Genomic DNA, 26,095 nt, shown 5'->3' with positions numbered 1-26,095 from the left:
CTAAATTATATCAAAATCCAATTAAATACTGATACGAGTTTAGACGTTTATAAATAGGTCAGGATCGAAAATTATGTGTGACTATCTGAAATCAAAATGATTAATTTTGGTCAGCTGGGTCATTGTTAACCATTCAATTGAAATAATTACATACTGAATGAAGTGTGATTCTAATACTGTAATTAATTGTCAAATAATTATTATTGAAGGTGTTTTAATAAAGGCCTGCATTATAAAATGAGTATTCTTTATCTAGAGTAATCAGTTTTTAATGTTTTAAATTATAAATCAATAGTTAAGCTAATAAAATGGTGTGACAATAATTTAAACTGTATCTTGTATTATTGAACGGCTGTATTTTTTTAATGAATTTGTCAAATACAAGTGAATCAAGTTTTGTTTTGAACAGTTGAGTTTAATTTTTTCGAGAAGCATTGAATTAATCTGAGTTGTCAGTCAGTCTACATTTTCTGTTGAATCATCTAATTAGTTCATTTTTTAAAAATTGAAAAGAAAAATTATATCAAGAATTGAGGTGTGGCGAATTTTGTTGAACTTATTCATTAATTCAAACCGATTTTATGGTTATTAGTTGTAGTTTTGGCGATCGTAGGCTAGTGGATAACATTTTCACTGTGAATATAATGAAAAGTTTTATGTGAAGTTTTGGATTCTGGATCAACAGCTTGTTTATGGAGTTCATAAATTAATTTCTGCTGTGTCAAATGAAGGATATGTTATGAAATTTATGGTACATGAATTTTAAGAGTTTCCGTTACACAGAACAGATTCAATTAGAAGGTCAAGTTAACCCTCCTGGAAATATAATGCAACAATATGATGAACTGAAAGAGCAAGGAATCAAATCTTTTGCACATTTATTATAAACCTGAGAGTAAAACAAGTCTGCAACAATATGTTGAACTGAAAAAAGCAGAGTCAAAGCTCCTTTTGCACATTTATTCCAAACAGCTCAGATAAATGTTTGTCTATTCATGAAAGGGATTTTCTCTGCACATCCCCAATTGCTGTATCTTGCTAATCCCAATCTCTACTGTGGCCCCAATTCAAGATTGCTTTGACCTAAGGGTCTGTAAAGCCTAAGTCAAGATGTTTGTCCCAGCTTTAAATCCGACAGAACCAAGATGCTTCACAATGTACTTTCTTTTGATCAAGATCCTGCTCAATGTATTTTCTCTTGATCCTACTGCATGAAGGTTCCAGTAAAAGTAAGGGAACAGTCCATAAAGTAAATTATTTTGAAATTAAAACAACAATATAGAAATAATTGATTTGGTGTCGCAAATTTTTTCCTATTATTACAATAGGGCATTTTTGTCAGCTTGTACTGACTCACAAAACTCAAAAGGAGATCAGAGAATAACTGCTCACCATTATTGATGTTCCTAATGGTTCGGCAGATCATTAAATCTTTAGTTCCTGATGTAACACTTGATACTAAGTTTTTAACCAACGTGTTAAAAAAGCAACACCCGCTTTGGTAAGGGAAAAATGTAGCACCATTGTAACTAAAATAAAGGTTATTTGCAAAATAATTTATAATTTACTAGAATGAAAGAGTTTTGTTTATTATTAGAAAAGTTTGATAACAACCAAAAAGTACTAAGAACAACCTTTGGTTTAAGTTGTTTAAAACGTTTTGTAAATTTTTACAATTTGTTCTTGTAGTGTATTACATGAAAACTGTGATAACATGCTTATAGTATTATGGTGATTGTCATAAGCGTATCCAGGGGAATTTTTACCCCCCCCCCCTCCCTTTGATACAAGTATCCAAGGTAAACTTAAACTGAATGTATACTCATAGTCAAACAATGTATCATAGTTCAGATGTTTTAATTGTTTTTGATACTTTAACTATAACAACTGACATAATATAGTAAAATGCAAGACTCATGATTAGTCATTTTTCGGAATGACGAGTCCATCTGCGACCCGGGGGCTTCACAAATATATTACAGACCTTGCTTCGGGCGAGACATTGAACACCTTCAGTCTTAAACTAGTTCACATTGCTGGCATTAGTCGTTTGTTAGAAAATTGTGTTCTTTGTTTGAGGGTTATTTTTGACAATGGAAGGATTGTGAAGGAAACAGGATTTTTCCGGACATTTGCCATCATTCAGTGATACAAGAAATCAGTAACACGTTTCGAGATCTGCAATCTGATCTCTTCTTCAGGTAAAGAACTAACCTAATACATAATTACCTGAATAGTACAGTCAATCTGTATGGTTGGTTTTTTCGGAAAATTGTTGAGGACAAAAAATGTTGGGGGCAATATTATCTACAACTTTTCTCATTGGGTAGATATGCTGCGATGAAAAGTACAATTAATAGATGGCGCTAAAGTACCAAAAAAACGGTTTTTTTTATATTTTTGACAGAGAAAAAATTTTTTTAACGCACAACTGTCAATGAGAAAGTTGTTCATCTCAGAAAAACCTATAAAATTGATACATAAATTTTTATTTTCCGACTTACTGTTTAGAAGTTATATCGTGACAAACCTGTCACGCCGTAGATTTCCCATTGCTTCCGACGAGAGCAATGTCAGCATGTGTAAACCGGTTTTGTTTCGCCACCTTTGCACACCTGCCTGCAAAGGGGGCCTTTGTGCCTATGCATACCTGGTTAGTCAAAACTCGTACGTCGAATTGAAAACTCCAATATTTACGATCTAAAAATGTCTGTTTGTTTCAAGTGCAAAAAAGTGTTGCGAATAATGTGCCCCCTGTCGGACCGATAGGTCGAAAATCGTTGCTTGAGGCATCGACAATTCGAACGGATGTTGAGATGCAGAATTTTTTAAAAGATAACTCAATCATCAACGCACACCCCAAATGCTACAAAGCATATAGTGATACACGATCAGCTGAGGCAGCTGCACGACGAAAATCCAAAGAGTTGGAAAGGTAATATTGCATTTCCATTTGCAGTACTTTTTGAAGAGCGCCTTGAGTGTAAATTATTCTTGCAAATTTAGTGTTCACTAAATTTTTATTCATAGCAATTTCTTTTTTACATGTTATTTCATTAATTGTTATCAATGAAACACAGAGATAAAGTAGTAGTTCTGTAAAATCTCTTGCTGAAATGGAATGTTTATAAAAAATTGCTGCTGAATATAATTAGTAACGATTTATTCACAATTTTATTCTTTAAAAATGATGTATTATATTTATGAAAGTTTTATTCAAGATCGTCTATTTTCAAAGGTTGCACTTAACATTTTATAGCAATTTAATTTACATTTAATAAAGCGGAAATTGTGTTTTGTTGCAAGTAAAATGTTCTTATTTATTTAATAACAAATTTTTTTTGTATATATGAAATTATGTTATATTTTTTAATAAAGTGTTTAAACAATTAAACTTTCCAATAAGACAAAAATTTTTGCATGATATTGAAAGAGTATAATCAAAAATTTTTTAAAAATAATACATGAAGATTAAAAAGGAATAACAAAAATATTAATAATACTAATAAATAAAAATAATAATAGTAGCAATGTGCAATAAATTAAATACTGTCTTTTACTGATTCACACAGGATTATATATTTTTTATAATAATATTAATAAATATTAATTTATAATAACAATTCACTACTCACAAAAAGATTATTTGTTCAGTTTAGAGTAATGATTTATTATGTACCCGAACTAACATCGCCCTCGTCGGAAGCAATGGGAAATCTACGGCGTGACAGGTTTGTCACGCTATAACTTCTAAACGGTAAGTTGGAAAATAAAAATTTATGTATCAATTTTATAGGTCTTTTTGAGATGAACAACTTTCTCATTGACAGTTGTGCGTTAAAAAAATTTTTTCTCTGTCAAAAATAAAAAAAACGCTTTTTAGGTACTTTAGCGCCATCTATTAATTGTACTTTTCATCGCAGCATATCGACCCAATGAGAAAAGTTGTAGATAATATTGCCCCCAAAAGTTTTTGTCAACAATTTTCCGAAAAAACCAACCATTTCCGAGATATTTCAAATCCAAAAACTTTTTGAGTTTTCTCAAAATCGTCTTGACAAACCATCCCGAGTTTTTGGAGTTAAGCTTTTGGGATACCTTTCTATCCATTTCCGCAAAAAACAGCTCTTAGGTAAGTCGCCCCAAATACAGACCTTTTTTTTTGACAGATTTACTGTACTAGAAGAAGAGATCAGATTGCAGATCTCGAAACGTAGTGTTACTGATTTCTTGTTTCACTAAACGATGGCAAATGTCTGGAAAAATCCTGTTTCCTTCAAAATTGTGTTGTTGATGAATACCAACTTCTTAAACTAACAAAACCTCTAGATTGCTGATTTTACCATTTAGAAATATTATAATTCTTAAAAGTGACTAAATTTTACTCGCTGCTACTGTTACACTTTTCCGTTATTGTTTGAACTAAAATTGTGTAAGAGGTATATAAAATTAAAACCTTGTCAAAACGTGTTTTATAGTTGACCTAATTATAAAATACAATAATGAAAACTTTCAACCTTTTGGTATCTGAGGTTATGAAATAACACATTTAATTTGTTCTATAACGTATTTTATTCAAATATTCACAAAAACTTTTAAGTCCACAATAAAAGTAAAGAAATATCGCAGTCATTTAAATAATATCTTACTCGAAGTTTGTGAACATGTTTTGTTTACCTCAATTTCAGGAAAAAATATAAATAAATAATAACAAAATAGTATTGGTGATTTTCAAGGTTGCCCTCAAAGAGTTGGCCACAGTAACAATCAAGACCATGAGACAGTAAAATTTTACTGCAGCAATAAGTTTTATGTTCAAACTTAGTTTATAACTATTAATTCTGGAGGGCAATTGATATGTAAAATAAAATTATCTCGAAGTTCTCATCTGTTGATTTCTACCTTTTTGATAAACCAATTTTATCTATATAAAGATATTGATTTGACTTTCAACATCTCTTTCATTGAATACTTTATTCCAATTTTCATGTTGCAGTGTTTTTGAGTTGTCAATGATCAGTTTTATTGTTTTAGGTTAAGCGTACTTCCTTCTAAGAAACTGCTAAATAAAAGGCTAATTTGTTATGTGAAAGACTAATAAAAATGTTGTCTGTATGCCTCCACTGTCAGGGCTGTTAGGGGGTTGATGCCTGTAATAGTTTGTCTAAAACTGTAACCCAAAGGAATGTCTAATATGGAAATAGAGTCTTTGTTATGACTAGTAATAATGACAATAAAATCTGTTCCTTTGAGGTTAGAATATGGCTCACTCTTATAACCATGGTGACATCATATGAGTACACACTCGCGAACAAGTTAATAGACGTATTTTTCTTTCCAATTTGTAAAAAAAGTAATAAAATTGAGGAATTTATACCACAAAGTTTTACATAAACAGACACATCATACACTTTAATGTCATGGAATCACCACTATTTTATAAAAGTTATAATTAATTTTAATTGCCTTTTCACAGCATCTCTGTACTTGTATATAAATAAAGAACATTTTTGACTTTAGACAATGACACTCTGTAATCAAAGGGTTGAACAAATCATTTCATTACAATATTTTGAAGTGATGAACCATTTAATGATTTGCTTGAATAAGAGGCACTTACAAGATCAATAACACCATGCCTTTGTCAGAGTCAGTGTAATTAGTAAAAAAACCATTAATTATAAATAATATAAGAATTGGGATCAATAAAAACAAATAAATATACAAACAGGATATCTCACAATTTATTCCTAAACATTGTAATATTTTACAATCTTTAAAAAAATGAGCTAATTTTATTTCACAATAATAATAAAGATTTATAAATAAAACTAAATGATAACTTATACAAAATAATAATTATGATAATACTTATCTGTGTGTGGAATATAACTTTACTTATAAATACACTTTTTGATAATAAATCACAATAAATATTTATATCTAGACAAACAAAGGCAATAAACTAAATATAAACTGTTGAAAAATAGTTTTAACAATTTGTGTCATTATTTGAGGATTATCTATAAAAAAAACATTTGCACCAAAATCCTCTTTTCCTAACCTCAAAACTCTTGTTAGTCTTATTTGGTAGTTGAATTTTTATATTAAACTAGTGGGTGAATTTTCTGTCAATTTATCTGTCAGTCAATAAAATTGTTGCTAATCTCATCAATATGGCAAAGAAAGCCAAGTGTTAGGGCTGATGTTAACCGAAATTAACACCTTAACTTATTTAATATGTTTAATCTGTTTTGAAAATATTTATCACGAGATCCCTAACTTTCATTGTTGCAAAGCTGGACTTCGAATTCCATCATTAATTTATCTGTTACTTTTTCTACCCACTATATATTATGTACACTTTAAGTCATTTATACAATGATTAATAGAGAAATATCACTTGTATTTAATTTTTCTACCCATTTTTTATCATATTCACAGTTGTACTCATTTATAATACGAAGATAGAGAAAGACTATATTGAAACGGTTTTTAAAACTAATTGTTATCAACCACGTTTCCATTATTTATCTTGATACATTTCATCTCAATAATCATGCTGCTTCTATAGAAATGCAAGTCTTAAAGCAGGTAAAATGAAAAACGTTCGATTTCGCTAAACTCATAGTGAATCAATCTTATATTAAATGACTTTTATAGTATAAACCTATTTAACAGTATAAAAACTTTGAAAACTCTTAAGTAAATGCAAAGTCTTACAAAAAATTTAAATATTTAAAAATATACATATTAACTTATATCAAAACAAAACGTTTTTGAGGTAGGATATTTAACCAGAACGTGGACCGAGTTTGTTGAGCACATTCTTGCCCTCTTCCTGGTACTCCTGGTTGGTGATCCAGAAGTTGGGTTTGTCCTTCATCACCTCGGCCAGGACAGCCCCACCGATGAACACCATGTCCTTCCGCCTTGGAGGATCTTCTATCCTGATCTTCAGCTTCTGTTAACACAATACCAGAGCCTTTAAAATAAGGTACAAGAATTTTAATTGATTGAGATAAAGAACTGGGAAAAGCTATTTACCAGCCAATAAATTGTTGCCTTGATATTTGTAACGTTTTGCGGTACACTAGTCGTCATTAGTGTTTTTTACGTAAAACTAATAGCTGATTTCTCAAAACTTGTATAAATAAACTAAATCTTTTGTTTCTTTATTTGTGACTATTTTTGTTTTCTACTTTGTTAGCAATTTGTCAAAGGTCTTTTCTATTTAACCCTTTGAATGCCAATGTCTGATTTTACCGGACGTTCACAAAAAAAAATCACTAAAAATCAAAAACAATATTTTAAAACTAATATTATATTAAATTGTTTGTGAAGAACTGTTATTTTCAAAATAAATTGTTATAATACACCTCCGACCAATTGACTTAAACGAAAATCAATCTAGAACTGACATATAAACATTTTTGGTTGACATGGCTACTGGAAACAATGTGACATTAGTTTCTGAAATGTGTAACTCACTCATTATTGAAGGTCATATAGAATTTTTCAAGATTTATAGACAATTGAATACTCTTTCCAGTGATACGGACAAAGAAAATTATATGATTTTTTATTGTAATGATAATTAGGTTAAAAAATTAAATTTAAATTCTGGAATTTTTTGATGTAAGTCCATGTTTTTATTCCTAAATTTAATTTTATAGTAACTTTATTATTTTATGTTAATTAGGCAGAGTTTTCAAAGAAAAATTACAAAAAAGTATGTTGATAGCTTATTAAATAATCAAACTGTGAATTTGTTACTGAAACCTTGCAAAATGCCTTCAAAAGGGCTGGCACTTTTAGGTGCACCCAATAAAACAATACCTGGCACTTTTCAGTACACCCACTCAATAAATACTTGGCACTCAAAGGGTTAACATCTCACAAAAGTTATATGAAACGTATCTTTATAGTTATTAATGTAATTTTTTCCATTACATTAGTTTAATACTAATACAACAAAATTATTAAAATAACAGAGTATCGAGCGCAGAGACACTAAAAGAAAGAGCCACATTTTTATATTACTTCTTAAATGTACTGTAAAAATGAAGAAAATTCAAACATATGCACACATACAATTGTAAAGTCTCAATGATGCGACTTTACAATTCAATGGCTCTAAATTTAGATATTTTTAACAATTATAGTTAAAGTGAATTCAAAAGGGTATGTTTAACTGTGCTTGATATATAAACATTTATAAGCATAATAATATAAACCATAGTTTGGCATAGATTGTATCCTTGTTTATTGCTAGTTGATTTTTTTATGTATACTATTTGTATGTCGTTTTGAGTTTAATAGTTTGTGTTATGAATACTTTTTACTTGCTTACAAGTGGTAGTTTTTGTTTTTTAGTACCACTCTGTTGTAATTAGGTTTTTTTACTTGTAACTGCATGTAAATAAATAAATATAATAACTGATTTGGTTCCCCAATACGCACCAAACCCAAACCCCAAGATTTTAAAATTAATTTTTATTTAACACATACAAGCAAAAACAAAAATTACAAAAAATATCTAATTTTTTATTTTATAAAAGCATTGTCACAGAGAAAAATGCCATAAAAACAAAAATAGAATAACGTTCACATCTGGGTTACCCACATTGAGCTTATCCATGTCGTTGCGCAAGACGCGCTCCAGGTAGAGTTGTTTGATCTCCCGCTCCAACCGGCTGGGCAGTCCCGGGTACATGGTGGAACCTCCGGAGAGCACGATGTGTTTGTACAACTCAGCTCGGATGTCGATGTGCGCCGCCTGTATCGTGTTGAACACCAGCTCTGCTATTCCTGGAAAAAAAAACAAAAATTCTGTATTCAACGTGTAGATTTTGTAGAAACTCCAACTCAGAAAATATCTAACACTTATAAGAAATTAATGATTGGATTAGGTTAACATTGTTTTGAAGTTGAATTGCAAAAATACATTTCATGTGTTTCTTAGTGAACTTATTGTTCTCAAAATCATCTAAATGTTTCAGTTCTCAATTTTCAATTCTGGCAGAATTTGAAATTTTGTTTGTATATGTTAATGTACTATTTTAAATCCAAAATTTTATACAATATTTGGTTTTAAAATATAAAGTTTCAGATGTTTTATTCATAACAATAGATTGCACATTATAAAATGATGAATGCTTTTAACCATTAATGAATAGTTTTTATACAGTAAATATTATTCAGGATGATTTGTCACTATTTCTTCCTTCTAAAATAATACAAAAATTAAATACGTATTCTAAACATTATTTTTGTTACAACAAAAAATGCTCTGACTAAATTTTCTCCTTCTTTTATGAAAATTGAACACAAAAACCAAGTAGGCATGTGTAATAATAATTAGATAATAAACTGCATATAAATTAATATTTAGTTACACAAATGTAATAAAATATATGAAGTATTATATAATTCATAAAATAGGAATAATTTTTATGTATTACTACATATAGTTTAGCATAAACCACACGTAAGACAACTCAATATTTTGATATTTTCCACAATGTATGATGAAATGCAGCACAATCACAAGTGAATGCATATGCAATCTAACAGATAAACTTTGAACTTGAAGGTTATAAAATTGTAGCATTCAAGCTATTTGTAAGTCAAATGCTTTATTTTTTGTCATATTTAAAGTATTACAAAAATTAAGTAGATGATCAAGCAAAAACTGTTTGATAGCATATGTACTTAACTCTCAAATTATATTTTCTTCTTTATATAGTAAATCTAAATAAACAAACCCAATTAGACTTAAAAAATAAACTAATAAATTGATCACATAAATCTATAAATAAAGGCATTAAAATCAACATCTCATAAAACCAGTTACAAGTTCAAATATATACAATGGTACACATAAATTTTTATGTATTACTTATTATACTATTATTACACATCATTCCACAGTAGAAGAAGTGAAAAAAGTAATTTCCTCCTTTAAAACCAAAACATCATCTGGAATTGATGAAGTGTCTTCAAAGCTAATAAAGGTGTGCAGTGAGGAACTTGCTGGACCACTAACCCAACTTATTAATAAGTCATTTGAAGAAGGAAAGTTCCCAACTAGACTAAAATTGGCCAAAGTAATACCTCTTTTCAAACATGGCATTACCACAGAGGCAAGCAATTACCGCCCTATTTCCCTGATTTCAACGTTTTCTAAGGTGTTTGAAAAAGCAGTACTCTCTCGCCTCATGAACCATGTTGTAGAACATGGCATGCTTACAAATCATCAACATGGTTTTATAAAGGGCCGATCCACAACAACTGCTATTACTAGTTTGGTGGAGTTTATTGTGGATCAACTTGAAGCTGGCAACACAACAACTGCAGTACTATTAGACTTCACCAAAGCTTTCGATTGTCTTGACCACAACCAACTCCTTAAGAAGCTGGAAGCATTTGGGATTTTTGGAACAGCAGCAAGATGGTTTAAAAGTTATCTGACAGACAGGCAACAGGTGGTTGACTTGGTGTGCACAGACAGAGGAATAAGATCTAGCCCTTTACTAATACCAAGTGGCGTACCCCAAGGTTCAGTTCTGGGGCCTGTCTTATTTGTTCTTTTTACTAACGATCTCCCGGGTTACTTGGAAGAATTTTCAAAAACCATTATGTATGCAGATGATACGGTTCTACTTTTAGGTAATAAACATCCTGAATTGCTGGAAGTCTCTTCATACACAGCAACGAACATGGCTGTTCAGTACTGCCATAGTAACAACTTGGTAGTCAATGAAGCCAGGACGCAACAACTGGTCTTTGGAAGAGGAAAGAACGATTTTGGACCATTGCCAAACATTGACACTGTGGAAGAAGCCAAGTATCTGGGGATCGTAATGGACAATGGAATGAAATGGACACCTCATGTGGACAACCTCTGTAGCAAACTAAGCTCTGGACTTTATGTTGTTCGTCGAATAAAATCGATAAGTGATGTCACAGTTGCAATTACTGCATACTATGCACTCTTTGAAGCACACCTCCGATATGGTCTCACTGTTTGGGGAAAATCAAGTGTAGCCAACTTACAAAGACCCTTGACTCTACAGAAAAAATGTATCAGGATACTGGCAGGCCTGCAGCCTAGAGACAGTTGTAGAACATCTTTTGTTGAGCTGTCAATCCTCACTGTGGTTTCATTGTACATCTTAGAAACAGTAATGTATGCTCATGAAAATGGCTTGACCAGAGGCATTGATTTACATTCTTACAACACTCGTCGAGCAGCAGATTTTACACTACCAGAACACCATTCAGCATTATTTGAAGAGAAGCCTTCATATATGGGTGCAAAGCTGTTCAACTCCCTACCTACCGACATTAAGACAGAACAAAACCCCAAGAAAATGCTGAAAAGATGGCTCCTCCAACATCCTTTCTACTCAATTGACGAGTTTTTAAACTGGAGAGCTTTGAACATCAACCAGTGACTGGACTATCATTTACAAAGCTTTGATTTGTAAATTGTTTTATAAAATTTTGATTTGTATAATTACCTTTTTTATGACTCTCTTACTGTTCTCAAAGAATATGTAAAATAAAGTATATTGTCTATTGTCTAAATGCAGGGCAATCTACCAGATAAACTACGTTGAGCACTAAGTTCAAAAATTCTTGTTTTAAGAATCAGAACAGTTTTGTATAGTTAGAAATGGGCTGTGCATCAACCAAATCAAACGGCTCCACCAATACGCTATACGCCGATGGGTTAGATTACGCTCAAAAGGGTGGGTGTTTCACTCTTATAAGTAGCTGAATTAATTAACGGACCATTCTAAAGGTCTGGTTTTCTCTTAAGTACTGGACAAGACCTTCTTAAAATTGTGTCTGGTCTATCCGTCCATGTGATAACACTTGATAAAAATATCCTACAGACTCGATACTTGGTACATACATTCTTTTTGGTCCGAGGAAGAATTCCATTTATTTTTGAGTCAAAAGGTCAAAATTGAAGGTAAAAATAATGTTCTAACCTACCTGCATTGACCACGATAGCAATAATAAAATCGAGCATAAACAGATTTGTAAATAAAAAAAAAACCATACACCATTTTATCGAGCTACTTTGTTGGATTCGTTGATAAGACTGATATATTCTTCGTTGTATCAATTTATTTTAAAAAGTTACTTTATTGTGTACAAACAAACTTACAAAGCTGTGGGTGAATCTTGGTAATGACAAATACCATAATAATTAAACCCAAACAACACTCTTTAGTTAAAAATATATGTTTAACACATTTACTGCAAAATGGGCACACAAGTGCTCTTGACGTATCACTGACAAATGTCCTGGGAGGGGGAGGGGGGACTTGAACACCTTGTATAGCATCGACGAATCCCGTCACTTTTCCAGACAGAGATTCTATTGCGCGCTCATCCACTAGCCATGGCTGTTCTCTTTGTCAGCTCAGAGACTTATGACAATGTCCTCTCCCTCAACTGCCCACGCTTCTCTTAATGTACCTTGACATTTTCCCATTTAGCTGATCTAGCCACTATTTTTGGTCCGCTGTATCACTCAGTTAGACAATTCAATTCTTATCCTGGCGTGGTTGGAAAGTAAGAACAGACCAGTCTGTATCACAACAATTCCTCCTAGATATGATGTTCAGCCAGACCATATGATACATTACAACATAGCTCTGGCAAACAACTATATTAGGGAACTAGTTCTTAGAATGAACAACGTTAGTCTTATCGATCTCGACTCTTTTCAAAGATTTCACTTCTCCCGAAAAGGCATTCATTTAAATCACAGTGGAAAGAAGAAACTTGCATCAATGATTGTTGACTATATTCTGAAATTAAATACACAACCAAACAATAGTATAACAAATACAGAATCCCAAATAAATTGTAATACCATCAATGTTTACTGAAACACCTATGAGAGATGTTATTAAAACGCTTTCGATATGACAAAACTGTCGGATTCGCACACAGCATTTCCGGGGACTTGGATGACCCTCGTCACATGTCAGCTGGTGTGGCTGTCGTCTTCAAACAGGAATTTGGCCAGCCTAAACTATCACATTGCCTAACACGCCATCTGGCTCTACAAGATAATGCAAACAGTGCAACAGTGTATAGTCTTATAACTAAGGATAATATTATGGCAAACAAGTAAACAGGACTATGACACTGCTTTTTCTGACCTGTCTCAAAATTTTAAAAGGAGGGATCTGAAGCACTTGATATGCTCCCCAATGGGCTGCGTACGTGATAGGGTCAGTTTGACACTCTTTCTAGAAACAATGTAATAAAATTTCAACAATGCACAGGAGCCACTGTTACCATTGTCTCATATTTTCAAAAATCATTTCGATCACTAAGGAATGGTTTATCTCATGAAGATTTTAACAGGGAACTGAAGAACCTTATTGAGGAGAAAACAAAGACTGCTCCCACCTTACCAGCTCTTAACCACCCATCAGAAATCATCAATCTTGAGTCACATCAACCAGCAGCAGTGAGGTCTCCAGTGAGTTTGGTGACGCTATCCAGGAATCAGCAAGAATCACAGGATCGGGCTAGTGATGTGTTTGTGGCACCGGGCGACCTCACATTTTCTGAGGCGCTAAAGCAGAGTAATGGTGTTGTGGTGAATCATTAAATCAGGCAGTACCCTGCCTCAGTTTGCTCTTTGAATGCTACACCTCAAAAAAAACTGTCTTCCTCCTGTGCACAGGAGCGTCACCTAGGTAGTAGTTACAATTTAAATTATGTTTCAGACAGTACTTACAATAATCCATGTACTGTCATTAAAGATAAGCCATGTGACTTTGGAAGCTTTGTAAGCAATAGCACAATTGGGTTGTTCCATCAAAATATTAGAGGATTACAATCATCCTTAGAATCTTTTAGAAATTACGTTGAGTGAAATAAACCCTAATATAGTAATTTTAACTGAGCATAAAAATGACCAAGATGATGCTTCAAAGGTTAAATATTAATGGTTATGTCTTAAACTCTAGCTATGCAAGAGAAAGCTGCAGAGGAGGCGGTGTAGTAATTTTATCCAAAACAAGTGTGATTTGGAAAGAAATCAAAATTCCAGACATTGGATATTTATTGAAGGATGAAATATTTGAATGTTGCATGGTTGAAATAAAAAATATTTTTCTCGAAAAACAGTCTAAATTTATTAGTGGTGGGCTTGTACAGAAATCCCATAACAAAAAATGAACCAGAATTTTTTAAAAGTATGGAAGTTTTATTGGAACATGTAGACAAAAGATATAAGCACATTTTAATAGCGGGGGATATAAACATTGATATGATGGGACAATCCAACAGTGCATTGAAACTGAACAACTTGTTAGTTTCTAATGGAATGTGCTCTTTAGTAAAATTTCCAACTAGAATTACGGAGTCATCAGCCACAACTATAGACAACATTTTCACCAACATTAATATGAATTTTATCAAACTAATCGGAATTAATACTCAACTCTCAGACCATGATGGGCAGTTCTTAGCATTATTACATACCCCTATTAAACATAAAAGTAAAATTACTGTTCATCCCAATGAATCCATTCAAATGTATACTGAAAAGTTTTCAGATTTAAACACACATTCATTTTTGTATTCATTGCAACAAGAATCATGGACAGACTTATATTTAGCTCCTGTTACTTCAAAATATGATGTTTTTTCATAGTATTTTATTGTTCTACTTTAACCTCCATTTTCCTAAAACCTTAAGTCGAAAACAGTTTGAATAAAAAATATGTGGTTAACAGATGAGCTCAGATTAGAAAAGCTAGAAATTATTGAATTAAGTAGCCTAGCTAGAGAACTTCAAAGCCCACTTGTTTATAGTGAGGTAAAATCAAGAAACAAATTATTTAAGACAAATATTCTGCATCAAAAGAAACAATATCTTAATAGTCAGTTGGAAAAAGTCTGTGAATGTTAATGCCACTGTCTGGAGGATGATTAATAGGGAAGTTGGTGTAAACAACAATAGTAATAAAAAATATAGAGCTTAAGGTTAGAAATCAACTTTGTACAGACCCTGGTAACTTAAGCGAATTTATAAACAGATATTTCTCAGATCTAGTAGATAAATCTATACTGCCTAATTTGTCAAGCTCTACAGGACCTTCAGTTCAACAACAACCTATTTGTAATTTTTCTAGATTTAGACTAGAGCCAGTCACAGAAGAAGATATAGAGAAAATTATGATCAGTCTAAAAAACAAGCTTAGTGCTGGATATGACGACATTCCTGTTGTTCTCATTAAGAAAGCCAGGAAATCGCTAATAAAACCTATCACTCACTTAATAAATTCTTCTTTTATTTCAGGAAATATTTCCAGAAAAATTGAAAAATTGCAAAGATTAAACCTCTATTTAAAAAAAGGGAACAGAACCCACGTAGAAAATTATCGTCCCATTGCTTTGCTTCCATCAATCTCCAAAATCTTTGAACGTGCTTTTTACAATCAATTTAAAATTTATTTGGAAAAAAAAAACAATATAATTAACAGCAATCAACATGGTTTCCAAAAGGGAAAGTCTGTCTTAACCGCAGCCACAGAATTTCTTGAATCAGTTATTGACTCCATAGATAATCATGAAAAGGTAATTGGAGTTTTCATGGATCTGAGCAAAGCTTTTGATTCAATTTCTCATGTTTTGTTGTTGTCTAAATTTAAAAACAAATTGGCGTAGAAGGTAAAGCTTTTGAATGGTTAAATTCATATCTGAATAATAGAAAAAACAATTTGTCGAATTGGAATATTTTCTCCCACAACAAAGGGACAATGTATAACAACTTTACAAATCCTCGATTTCAGATGTGAAGCATGGGGTTCCTCAAGGTTCCATACTGGGACCTTTTACTTTTCATTTGTTATATCAATGATGTACCTAAAATCAGGCAACCTGGAAAACTTTGTTTTTATGCCGACGACGCAAACCTAAAAATTTCTGCACCTTCAATAAAGGGAGTGGAGGAGTCATCCAGCACTAACTTATCACTTTTGGCCCAATTTTTTGAAGCAAATAAATTACTTTTTGAATGTTGATAAGACAAACTTTATAGTATTTAACCACAAACAAATGAAAAAAAATAATCAAGCCAACAGTAAACAATAAATAAAGATAGCCATATTTTCCAAGTAGCAAATTCAAAATTTTTAGGATTATCGATTGACGAGAACCTGGACTGGGAGCTCTCACATTGAAAGTGTTCTCGCAAGGGCAGCTTCAGGCATTTATGCTTTAAATAGATTAAGAAATTTTTGTGATGTCAAAACTCTAAGAACAGTCTATTTTTCTTATATTCATTCCGTTATTTCGTTTGGGATTTCAATATATGGTGCCACAACAGTTAGAAATTTAGACTCAATTTTAAAAATCCAAAAGAGAGCAGTAAGATCAATTTTTAAAACTTAAACCAGGCACATCGTCAAAAGAACATTTTATTTCATTAGGTATAATGACCGTGTATGGTATGTATATTTATGAAACAATATTATCGGTAAAGCTCAGATTTTTCCAATTTGCCACAGCTTGGTACACTTCACCAATACAATACCAGGCATCAAAATGACCTTGCCATTCCCACACATCATTTAGAATTTTCCGCAAAAAAACCTCAATATATGGGCACAATTATTTTATAATAAATTACCTCAATATTTAAAGTCAGAAAATGTTTTATCAACTTTCAAATCAAAATTAAAATATTTTCTCATTGACAAGGCTCTTTATAGTTTTAAAGAATTTTAAATACAGAACATGTCAAATTATATACTTAATAATAATACTTTAGATGTATAAATGTATAAGTGCTATTGATGACACACCATTCAGTGTACAATGTTTGTGCCAATGAATAAAGAAATTTTGATTTGATTTGATTTGATTTGATTTGATTTGAAGTGCCGCAATCTCTTGGCCATATAAGGAACTAACATAATATTTCACTATTTCCAGCACATTACAAAGCAAATATTGTTTGGATTTTTTAAAATCCAAGTGTCAATGTCACTGTCGTTGCTATAGAGTATCGTATCAATTTATTGCTATACTAGTGGATTTGGTGGAGCCAAACATCAAAATTTGGAAATTATTTTATACTCTATTGATATCTGAGACCTAATTTATTTATTTATTTCCAACGGTTTTACCATTTTACAAAAGATTATAGCAAAGAAATTAATTAAATTCAATTATACAACCTAACTGAGACTGATTGTATTTCCATATTACAAATACTTTCAAATTAGGGAAAATGACAGCTTAATTTACATATTGCTTGGTACGGTACATTTACAAGAAAACAATAATACAACTAGTACTAATAAAAGTAAAGTAATACAATTTTTGAACTTAAAGCTGTTGAACATTGTAAGTATTTGAGAATTGCTTTTAAATCCCAGTAAGAGGCCGAAGCCCGTATACTGTCGTTTAAATACAAATCAGTAGGAGGCGTGAAATCATAATCGTGACCTTGGCCTGTGAGGGAGGTGGCAAGGATTGGCACTGCTACCACGTATATTCCCGCTTCCTGACCAATGTTTTTACGCAATTGCAGACTGGATCCAGCCAGCCCGGCAAGCTGAGAGGATGACTACCTGAGATTTAATTTCAGGTGAGCGAGAAATCAGCAAGTGTCCTAGCGAGTGCATAGGGTTAAGTATTACAAACGAGTACACAACTCACCTTGACCCTCCACATCGATGAGATGTGGCTGAAAGAGAGCTTCTGGGGCTTCAAACCTCTCTCCACCGAGCTTGATAACCCGACCATCTGGTAACTGAAATAAAAAAAAACAGGTTCTTCATTGCTACATTTATAAATAATATGTGTAAAGATCAAGCAACTAGATGATTATCAAATCAATTGACCAAATAATGAAATGAACTCAAACCTCAATCTGAATCGTAAAAATCTGAATCATGAAATACGTTCTTATTGGATTTATTACAAGTAAACAAACCTTGAGTTTATTATTACAGTTATAATGTCAATGTTATGAAGATACTAAGGGCTATACAGAAAGTAAGGAACGTTTCCACCAGACGCGTGCCAATCGCTTATATATTGGTGTGCTCATGCTCAGCACATTAGTCAGCACCCAGCCATAACAACGGGAATATCTCCTCACTACCTGGTTTTTAAACATTCAAATGTGAAATGTGTGCTGCAATCAAAAATCAACTGTTTTGAAATGCAGCCTGGGATTCGTTCATTTTATCAGAAAATTTTAAATCATTAGAAATTAATCGGGAGGTATAAGAGGTGTACGAGAACAACGTAATGGACTGAAAATTTTGTCAGAAAGTGGTGCAAAAATTCATGATCAAGAGAAGAGCGGACGTCTGAGCATTGTGACTGTCGATCTGGTCACCAAAGATGACAAAAAGATTCGTAAAAACCACCGTTTCACAATAACTGAGTTTTTTTCATTCATTTTCCACAAGTTTCATGGACTTTATTGTTTGACATTTTTTTCACAGAAGCTAGGCTACCACAAATATTGTGCAAGATCGGTGCCAAAAATGCTTACAGATACCATAAAGAACAACGAATAGGGGCAGGTTTGACGTTTTTGGATGCCTACCACAATCATGATGGTCATGGATTTTCAATTTTTTCCCGAAAATGAAGACCTGTCTAGCAAAACAGCGTTTTGACAACACTCTGAGTGGCACTTTTATGGTTTTCTTTAAATTCCAAAACGTTTCTTACTTTCTGAACAGCCTTTGTATTGTAGGAACCACCAAATTATACCTAACTTAATATATTTTTCTCCTTTGTCAATAATACTGTGACGTAAATATGCAAAAATTGTATTCCTCCCTCGATAACATTGAATTAATTGCAACAGACTTTATTATATATTGTTATTCTGATGTAAATTTGTTGACACTAAAAATCGTATACCACCATGTGAGGGTTTGTAATTTTTGGTGATTTTCTTTTAACAGAGTGACCATTTTGGATGTCCAGTTACAAGATCCAACTCACCGTGTAGGGCTCCACCAGCACTGTCGTCTCCAGAGCCAATTTCTGTTCAGTCTCAATGTTGTAGCCGACGTAACAGAGTTTCTCCTTCATCTGCCGAACGGTCTCAAAGTCTGCCGTGTGGTTGAACGCATAGCCTCTTAGCAGCAGCAACTGTACATGGAAAACAATGTGGTTACAAAGACACAAAACACGTTGATACATTAAAGTTTTAGTATTGTTAAATGCAATTTAAGTTATAAAATACTGAATGGTTTACAACTCAATAAAACACTAACCCTTTGCGCTCGAAAGGCCAGCAACACTGGCCACACTCAAGGTTGCAGGCAGTTTGCATTAGTTTTGCCGTAGCTTGTCCTCGCAACTCGAATGGCCAGTACAGATGGCCATGCTACTTTAATTGACAACTCGGCGGCCATATTTGTTGGTTGCCTCCCCAGATCAGAATTATCTTTCAATTTCCACTGCGTATTTGCATATTAATTTAAAATATTTAAAGAAGAAATGAAAAATTATTCAAAATTTTTATGCAGACAGTTGGTAAACTAGGCATTTCTCACCCATCTTTACATTAAATGTTTTGTTTGCCTTAACATGAAAAGCAAATTCCAAAAGACCACCAGAGAGTTTGTAAGTACCCTGTTATAAATCGTATAGTTTGTATGAAGAAAGTAAGTATTATAGTATCCTTTCATAGTTTTTATTACTATAGTTTTTTATAAGACAGTGAGTTTCCAAAAAATATTATAGTTTATATTTGTAAAATTCCTGTAAATTATACTGGGGCAAATTGCTCACAAGGACAATGTAATGTATTGTTAGAGGTAGCAAATTGCTTACAGGTTGTGCACCCCCTTATTGCACAAAGTATTGAATTATACGTTGTTTAGAACAAAAATAGTTTTTCTTATGAATCCATAAATACTAAACACAACTTATTGATTCTAACCTTAATAAGGTATTTGGTGATGTCACGGCCAGCAATGTCCAGCCTTCGTGTGAGATGTGGCAGCGCGTACTCTTCGTAGACAGGACAGATGTGAGTCACGCCATCTCCAGAGTCCACCACCACACCACTGATCAGTCCTTGTGCGTAGAGAGTCAGCACGGCCTGGATGGCGATGTAAGCACCATGGAACTGGTACTGCTCGAACATAACCTACAACACAACGGTAACTTAGACAGGGCAGATGTGTGTCACACCGTCTCCAGAGTCCACCACACACCACTGATCAGTCCTTGTGCGTAGAGAGTCAACACGGCCTGGATGGCGATGTAAGCACCATGGAACTGGTACTGCTCGAACATAACCTACAACACAACGGTAACTTAGATAGGACAGATTTGTGTCACACAGAGTAAGAGACCTACAAAAGCCTGGATGGCGATGTAAGCATCATGGAACTGGTACTGCTCGAACATAACCTACAACACAACGGTAACTTAGATAGGACAGATTTGTGTCACACCGAGTAAGAGACCTACAAAAGCCTGGATGGCGATGTAAGCATCATGGAACTGGTACTGCTCGAACATAACCTACAACACAACGGTAACTTAGATAGGACAGATTTGTGTCACACCGAGTAAGAGACCTACAAAAGCCTGGATGGCGATGTAAGCATCATGGAACTGGTACTGCTCGAACATAACCTACAACACAACGGTAACTTAGATAGGACAGATTTGTGTCACACCGAGTAAGAGACCTACAAAAGCCTGGATGGCGATGTAAGCATCATGGAACTGGTACTGCTCGAACATAACCTACAACACAACGGTAACTTAGATAGGACAGATTTGTGTCACACCGAGTAAGAGACCTACAAAAGCCTGGATGGCGATGTAAGCATCATGAAACTGGTACTGCTCGAACATAACCTACAACACAACGGTAACTTAGATAGGACAGATTTGTGTCACACCGAGTAAGAGACCTACAAAAGCCTGGATGGCGATGTAAGCATCATGGAACTGGTACTGCTCGAACATAACCTACAACACAACGGTAACTTAGATAGGACAGATTTGTGTCACACCGAGTAAGAGACCTACAAAAGCCTGGATGGCGATGTAAGCATCATGGAACTGGTACTGCTCGAACATAACCTACAACACAGCGGTAACTTATACGTACCTGACACACATGCTGCAGGAGGGATGAGTCCATTTTTTTCAATTGTTTCTTTGGTCATAAGTGTCATACAGGGTTTGAGGTGGGGGTCTGAGCAAAGTAACAGATTAGGAAGTATTAACGTACAAGCTCTGACGCAGTAAGAATCGCGGGTATAAAAGTTGATGGTGAGTTTTTGGAGCTTTTATTACAACAAAAAATGACAAAGTTGGAATTTTCAATACAGCAGGATTATGCAATTAAATTGTGCTTTCACCTTGGTAAAGCTGCTTTAGTGACTCATGCTTTGATCTAGGAGGTTTACAAAAACAGAAAATTAAAGAAGACTTGGAGTAATATAAAATCTTTTAACGCATCTAAAAATGAGGCTTATTTTTTCAAACATTTCCAGGAAACTGCTGTTTAAGCGTTCATAAAATCTTTTATCTAAACAATGTAATTATCAATTCTGCTTTTACAAAAAGTTACAAAGAGTTCCACATAGTCATTAAACAGAAACAACCTGCAATTGCTGATCGCTAAAAGTGTGCAAAGCTCGAGAGAACCTAAAAGGTCACTGTTTCAAGGCTTTCCCAAAATCCACGGCTATCACAGAATCTGAAAGATATTATGTCCACTAACTTTTAAGGAGCTGTTACAGCAGTGTGATGACCAAGGAGACATTTTGAAGTCCTCTTCTGAGGCATGTTCATTGTCTCCATAATGTTTTCTTTCATTGCTTCAACTGCTTCTATACTATTCTCAATTAAATTGGAAGAAATCTTGAAAAGCATACACCTAAACAAATCAAGTATCAGAGAACTCCTACAGGTTGTCCTACAATACTCAAGCAATGCATACCTACACCGCTTCCGCCTTTACACCCAAAACAAAGAGTTAAAAAAGGTCATAGATGACATCCTTGATGACACAATTGACAAGAATCAAAGAAAAATTGCAAGACTTTCTCCAAGGACATGTGAAGCAATCTATAGTTCATGGAGAACAGCACAAGGATCTCTTCCACTACCAAGTACATATACACCTCCACAACCAACAACACCAAACAGAAACCGCTTTATGCACGCAGCAATGCAAGAACAGAGGGAACTGTGGAAATCTAAAGAAAGAAATATACTTACAAACCTATCTTCAACATATAAAGAATACAACATAAGCCACATACACAAAGAACCCCTCAAGTTAGCAGATTTCTGTGAAAAAACAAACAATAAATATGCCATCATAAATTTACAAACAGGAGAATTCTTAACCAACACGGCAACAACAAAAGTATACCAATTTGGATTTGATGGTGCACGCTTTATTCATCTGACAAGAAATGAACAAAACAAATACAAAGTGGCTTCAGACAATATCTGCATAAATGACAACATCCTAACATCTGACGACACATACATTTTAAATGACCTAAGGCTCTACAACAGCATCAAACACATAAACATATCTATGATCCCTGACATCAAGCTAAACCTTGTTCAAGGAGTGCCAGGATGTGGCAAAACAACCTTTATATTAAAAAATTACAGAAATGGTGATATTGTTCTATTCCCGACCAGAGATGCAGCACTGGACTTCCGGAAACGCTTCAATAACCTACATCCAAAACAGGAAAAAACTACAAACGACTCCTTCAGAACAGTTCATTCATTTCTTATCAACTCTACTCATCATTTGAAACAAGGAGGCAGGTATACCAGGCTCATTATAGATGAAGCACTCATGTTACATGCGGGAGAGATCTTGTTTGCATCCTTCCTCGCAAAAGTACATGAAGTAATGCTTATCGGTGACACCAACCAAATCCCATACATAAATAGAACAAATCAGGAAGTAAAATACTACAGAATCTCAGAAATAGCAACAACCACCAAGGTGCTTAACATGTCATACAGATCACCTATAAGACATCATAGGCCACACAAAGTCACCGTCATGCACCAAAACATAAATTGGCTCTCAAATAAGTTGGATAGGCTGGTCCACTTCCTGAATGATCACCTCCCGGACCTTATAACATTAACAGAACATGGCATTTTTGAAGAAAACCTACATTACATGAACCTTAACGGGTACTCTCTAATCGGAGGTTTCACAAGGAAAAATCACCAAAAAGGGGGCGTTCTGGGATATGCAAAAAAGGAAATAGAAAATCAAATAAAGCTCTTAAACACGAGCGGATCTGAATCAGAACTGATATGTGAAACGGCCCTATTTCAAATAGCTATGAAAAAACACACTATCCAAGTACTGGGAGTTTACAGACCGCCAAGTGCAAACCTGAACCATGCGGTCAACATTTTATCAGCCCAACTCGAAATCGCTCTACAAACAAAAAGGAGAACGATCCTTATGGGAGATATAAATGTTGACAACTTAGTTGAAAACAGTGACAACAACAAAATTGAAGAACTCCTCGCTTCCTTTGGTATTGTCCGGGAGAACCTACCGCCTACGCGAATTACTGTTGAAACGGCCAAATCTATTGACTGGATCTGTACAAATATCGACGACCATCTCATCCAAACATCTGTAATAACATCAGGCCTCTCAGACCACACAGCACAAGCCATCTCAGTGCAAAGCCAAAAAATCAACCCACCACGTGAAAGAGAGAAGAAAAGGATATTCAACAAAAAATCTACAGATCGTTTCAAAACAAGTCTTCAGGGCCAAAACTGGGACTCTGTACTCTTAACAAATGACGCCAATTCAGCCTATAGTAACTTCCACGAAATCCTGCAGCAAACACTAAACAGAACATGCCCTCAAATAACAACAAATAGAAAGCCTCGTACAAAAATACAGTGCTGGGATGCAGAATGTACAAGACTAAAGAATATATATATCCAAGCTCTGGAAAGAGAACAACTTACAGGATGCATTGAGGACAAGGTAGAGGCAGCAGTAAGAAAGAAAGATTACGACCTAAGACTAAAGCTTCTGAAACGAGAACAAGCAACAGCTCACATAGAACAAGCTGATAACAAGCCCAAAGCACTATGGCAAGTAATAAATAACGAAAGAAAGGCAAAATCAAACACAACCATTGAATGGAAGCTACAAACAGGCAATGAAACCATACAAGACCCAGCAGACATAGCAAATTGCTTCAACAATTTTTTTGCCACAATTGCAGACAGAACACTTCAAGCCAGTAATATCAGCCTAAACCCCTCGGAACAAGACGAACCAGCACCAGCAGCAAATTTTGAATTTAAATTTCAACCTGTGACGCATTCTGATATAAAAAAGCCATAAACTCACTCAAACCAAAGACTTCTTCAGGCATTGACGAGATATCAGCAAAACTAACCAAGATCTGCAAAGAAGAGATAACAATCCCCCTGACAGATATCACAAATAAATCACTCCAACAAGGAATTTTCCCTGACCTACTGAAAACAGCAAAAGTGTATCCAAAATACAAAAACGGCGAAAACACCAGCACAGGTAGTTATAGGCCAATCTCCCTCATCTCAAATTTCTCAAAAATAATAGAAAAAGTAGTTCTGGAAAAACTTCTCCTTCACCTACAGCAAAACAAACTGCTCACAAGCCAACAGCATGGATTCCTAAAAGGAAGGTCAACTGCCACTGCCCTGATACAATTCACAGAACATATAATTGACGAACTAGAAGAGGGAAACAAAGTAACAAGCCTATTCCTAGACTTTAGCAAGGCTTTTGACTGTCTCAATCATAACAGACTACTTTCCAAATTAAGAGCTCTAGGTGTGACAGGGACAACGGAAAAATGGTTTCACAGCTACTTACATGACAGGAGGCAGCTTGTCGAGATACAGTACACAAATAACAACATCAAACAGAAGATGAAATCAGAACTCATCAGTGTACATAGAGGAGTTCCGCAAGGCTCTGTCCTGGGCCCCATACTGTACCTTCTATTGACAAATGACCTCCCAAGCTGGCTACAAGACTCCTGCCATACAGTAATGTACGCCGACGATACAGCCATCACACTGGCACATAGATCACTTGAAACACTCACCAGAAACACCAACACCGCCCTCAACATTACCAAACAGTACTGCACAACAAACGAACTGGTTCTTAATGAAAAGAAAACAGTCCAGCTAACCTTTACTACCAGAAACAAAAACAACACTAACATAACACTACCAGATATAGAGTCAAAAAACAGCACAAAGTACCTTGGAATAACAATAGATTCTTCCCTGTCCTGGACAGCGCACATAGACGGCCTCTGCAAAAAGCTCTCATCATGCACTTATGTCATTAGGAGACTAAAACAAATAAGTGGCTTGGAAGCAGCAAAAACAGCATACTTTGCCTTATTTGAATCACATATGAGGTATGGTATTGCAACCTGGGGAGGCACAAGTAACACCAATCTAGAGAGGATTCTGGTACAACAAAAAAGAGCAATCAGATGCCTTGCAAATATCGCCCCACGAGAAAGCTGTCGAGACGCTTTTAAAGAGCTAAAGATCCTCACAGTAGTATCACTTCACATTCAAGAAGTGATTCTACATGCTGTTAATACAGCACAACTCAGGCATAGAGACATGCACCAGCACAATACTCGTCATGCTGCAGACTTCGCACTACCAACTCACCATCTCAGCCTGTTTGGAAGGAAACCCTCATACAAGGGAGCAGCATATTTCAACCGCCTACCAGACCATCTCAAAGAAGAACCAGTCAAGACACTCAAGAGAAAGCTAAATCTATGGCTACAAGACAACCCCTACTATACAGAAAAGGAATTTTGTGACAATTAAACATGTTTATTTTTATGAATCTAACGACCACTGACTCGATGTACTGTTCTCAAAGAATATGTCATTAAAGTATATTGTCTATTGTCTATTGTCTACTGTCTCAAATCTTGCTCCTACTGGTGTAGATTTCATTTTTGGTAAGAGAAAGAATTTACAGTGAACAACGTCTGGTGAATAGGGA

At 34.3% G+C, this 26,095-nt stretch overlaps 1 protein-coding gene across 5 annotated transcripts in view; it reads right to left on the bottom strand.

Annotated features, from left to right (window-relative positions):
• Positions 1-5,720: 5,720 nt before the first annotated feature.
• Positions 5,721-26,095, bottom strand: part of LOC124371993 (actin-related protein 2-B) — a 40,304-nt gene continuing 19,929 nt past the window's right edge. For 4 of the 5 annotated variants that reach the window (XM_046830362.1, XM_046830366.1, XM_046830365.1 and 1 more), the window contains 5 exons: positions 19,964-20,173; positions 19,018-19,167; positions 17,710-17,803; positions 8,627-8,811; positions 5,721-6,964 (listed from right to left, as the gene is read on the bottom strand). In XM_046830362.1, coding sequence (XP_046686318.1) covers positions 6,794-6,964; positions 8,627-8,811; positions 17,710-17,803; positions 19,018-19,167; positions 19,964-20,173 — 810 coding nt within the window. In that variant the 3' untranslated portion in view covers positions 5,721-6,793. Of the gene's footprint in view, positions 6,965-8,626; positions 8,812-17,709; positions 17,804-19,017; positions 19,168-19,963; positions 20,174-20,277; positions 20,326-26,095 lie in introns of all 5 variants that reach the window. The other variant, XM_046830363.1, reaches the window with a different exon arrangement.

The sequence above is a fragment of the Homalodisca vitripennis genome, unplaced genomic scaffold, assembly GCF_021130785.1.
Source record: "Homalodisca vitripennis isolate AUS2020 unplaced genomic scaffold, UT_GWSS_2.1 ScUCBcl_2354;HRSCAF=7027, whole genome shotgun sequence".
Lineage (NCBI taxonomy): Eukaryota > Metazoa > Arthropoda > Insecta > Hemiptera > Cicadellidae > Homalodisca > Homalodisca vitripennis.
This window is presented reverse-complemented; position numbering and strand designations above follow the sequence as displayed.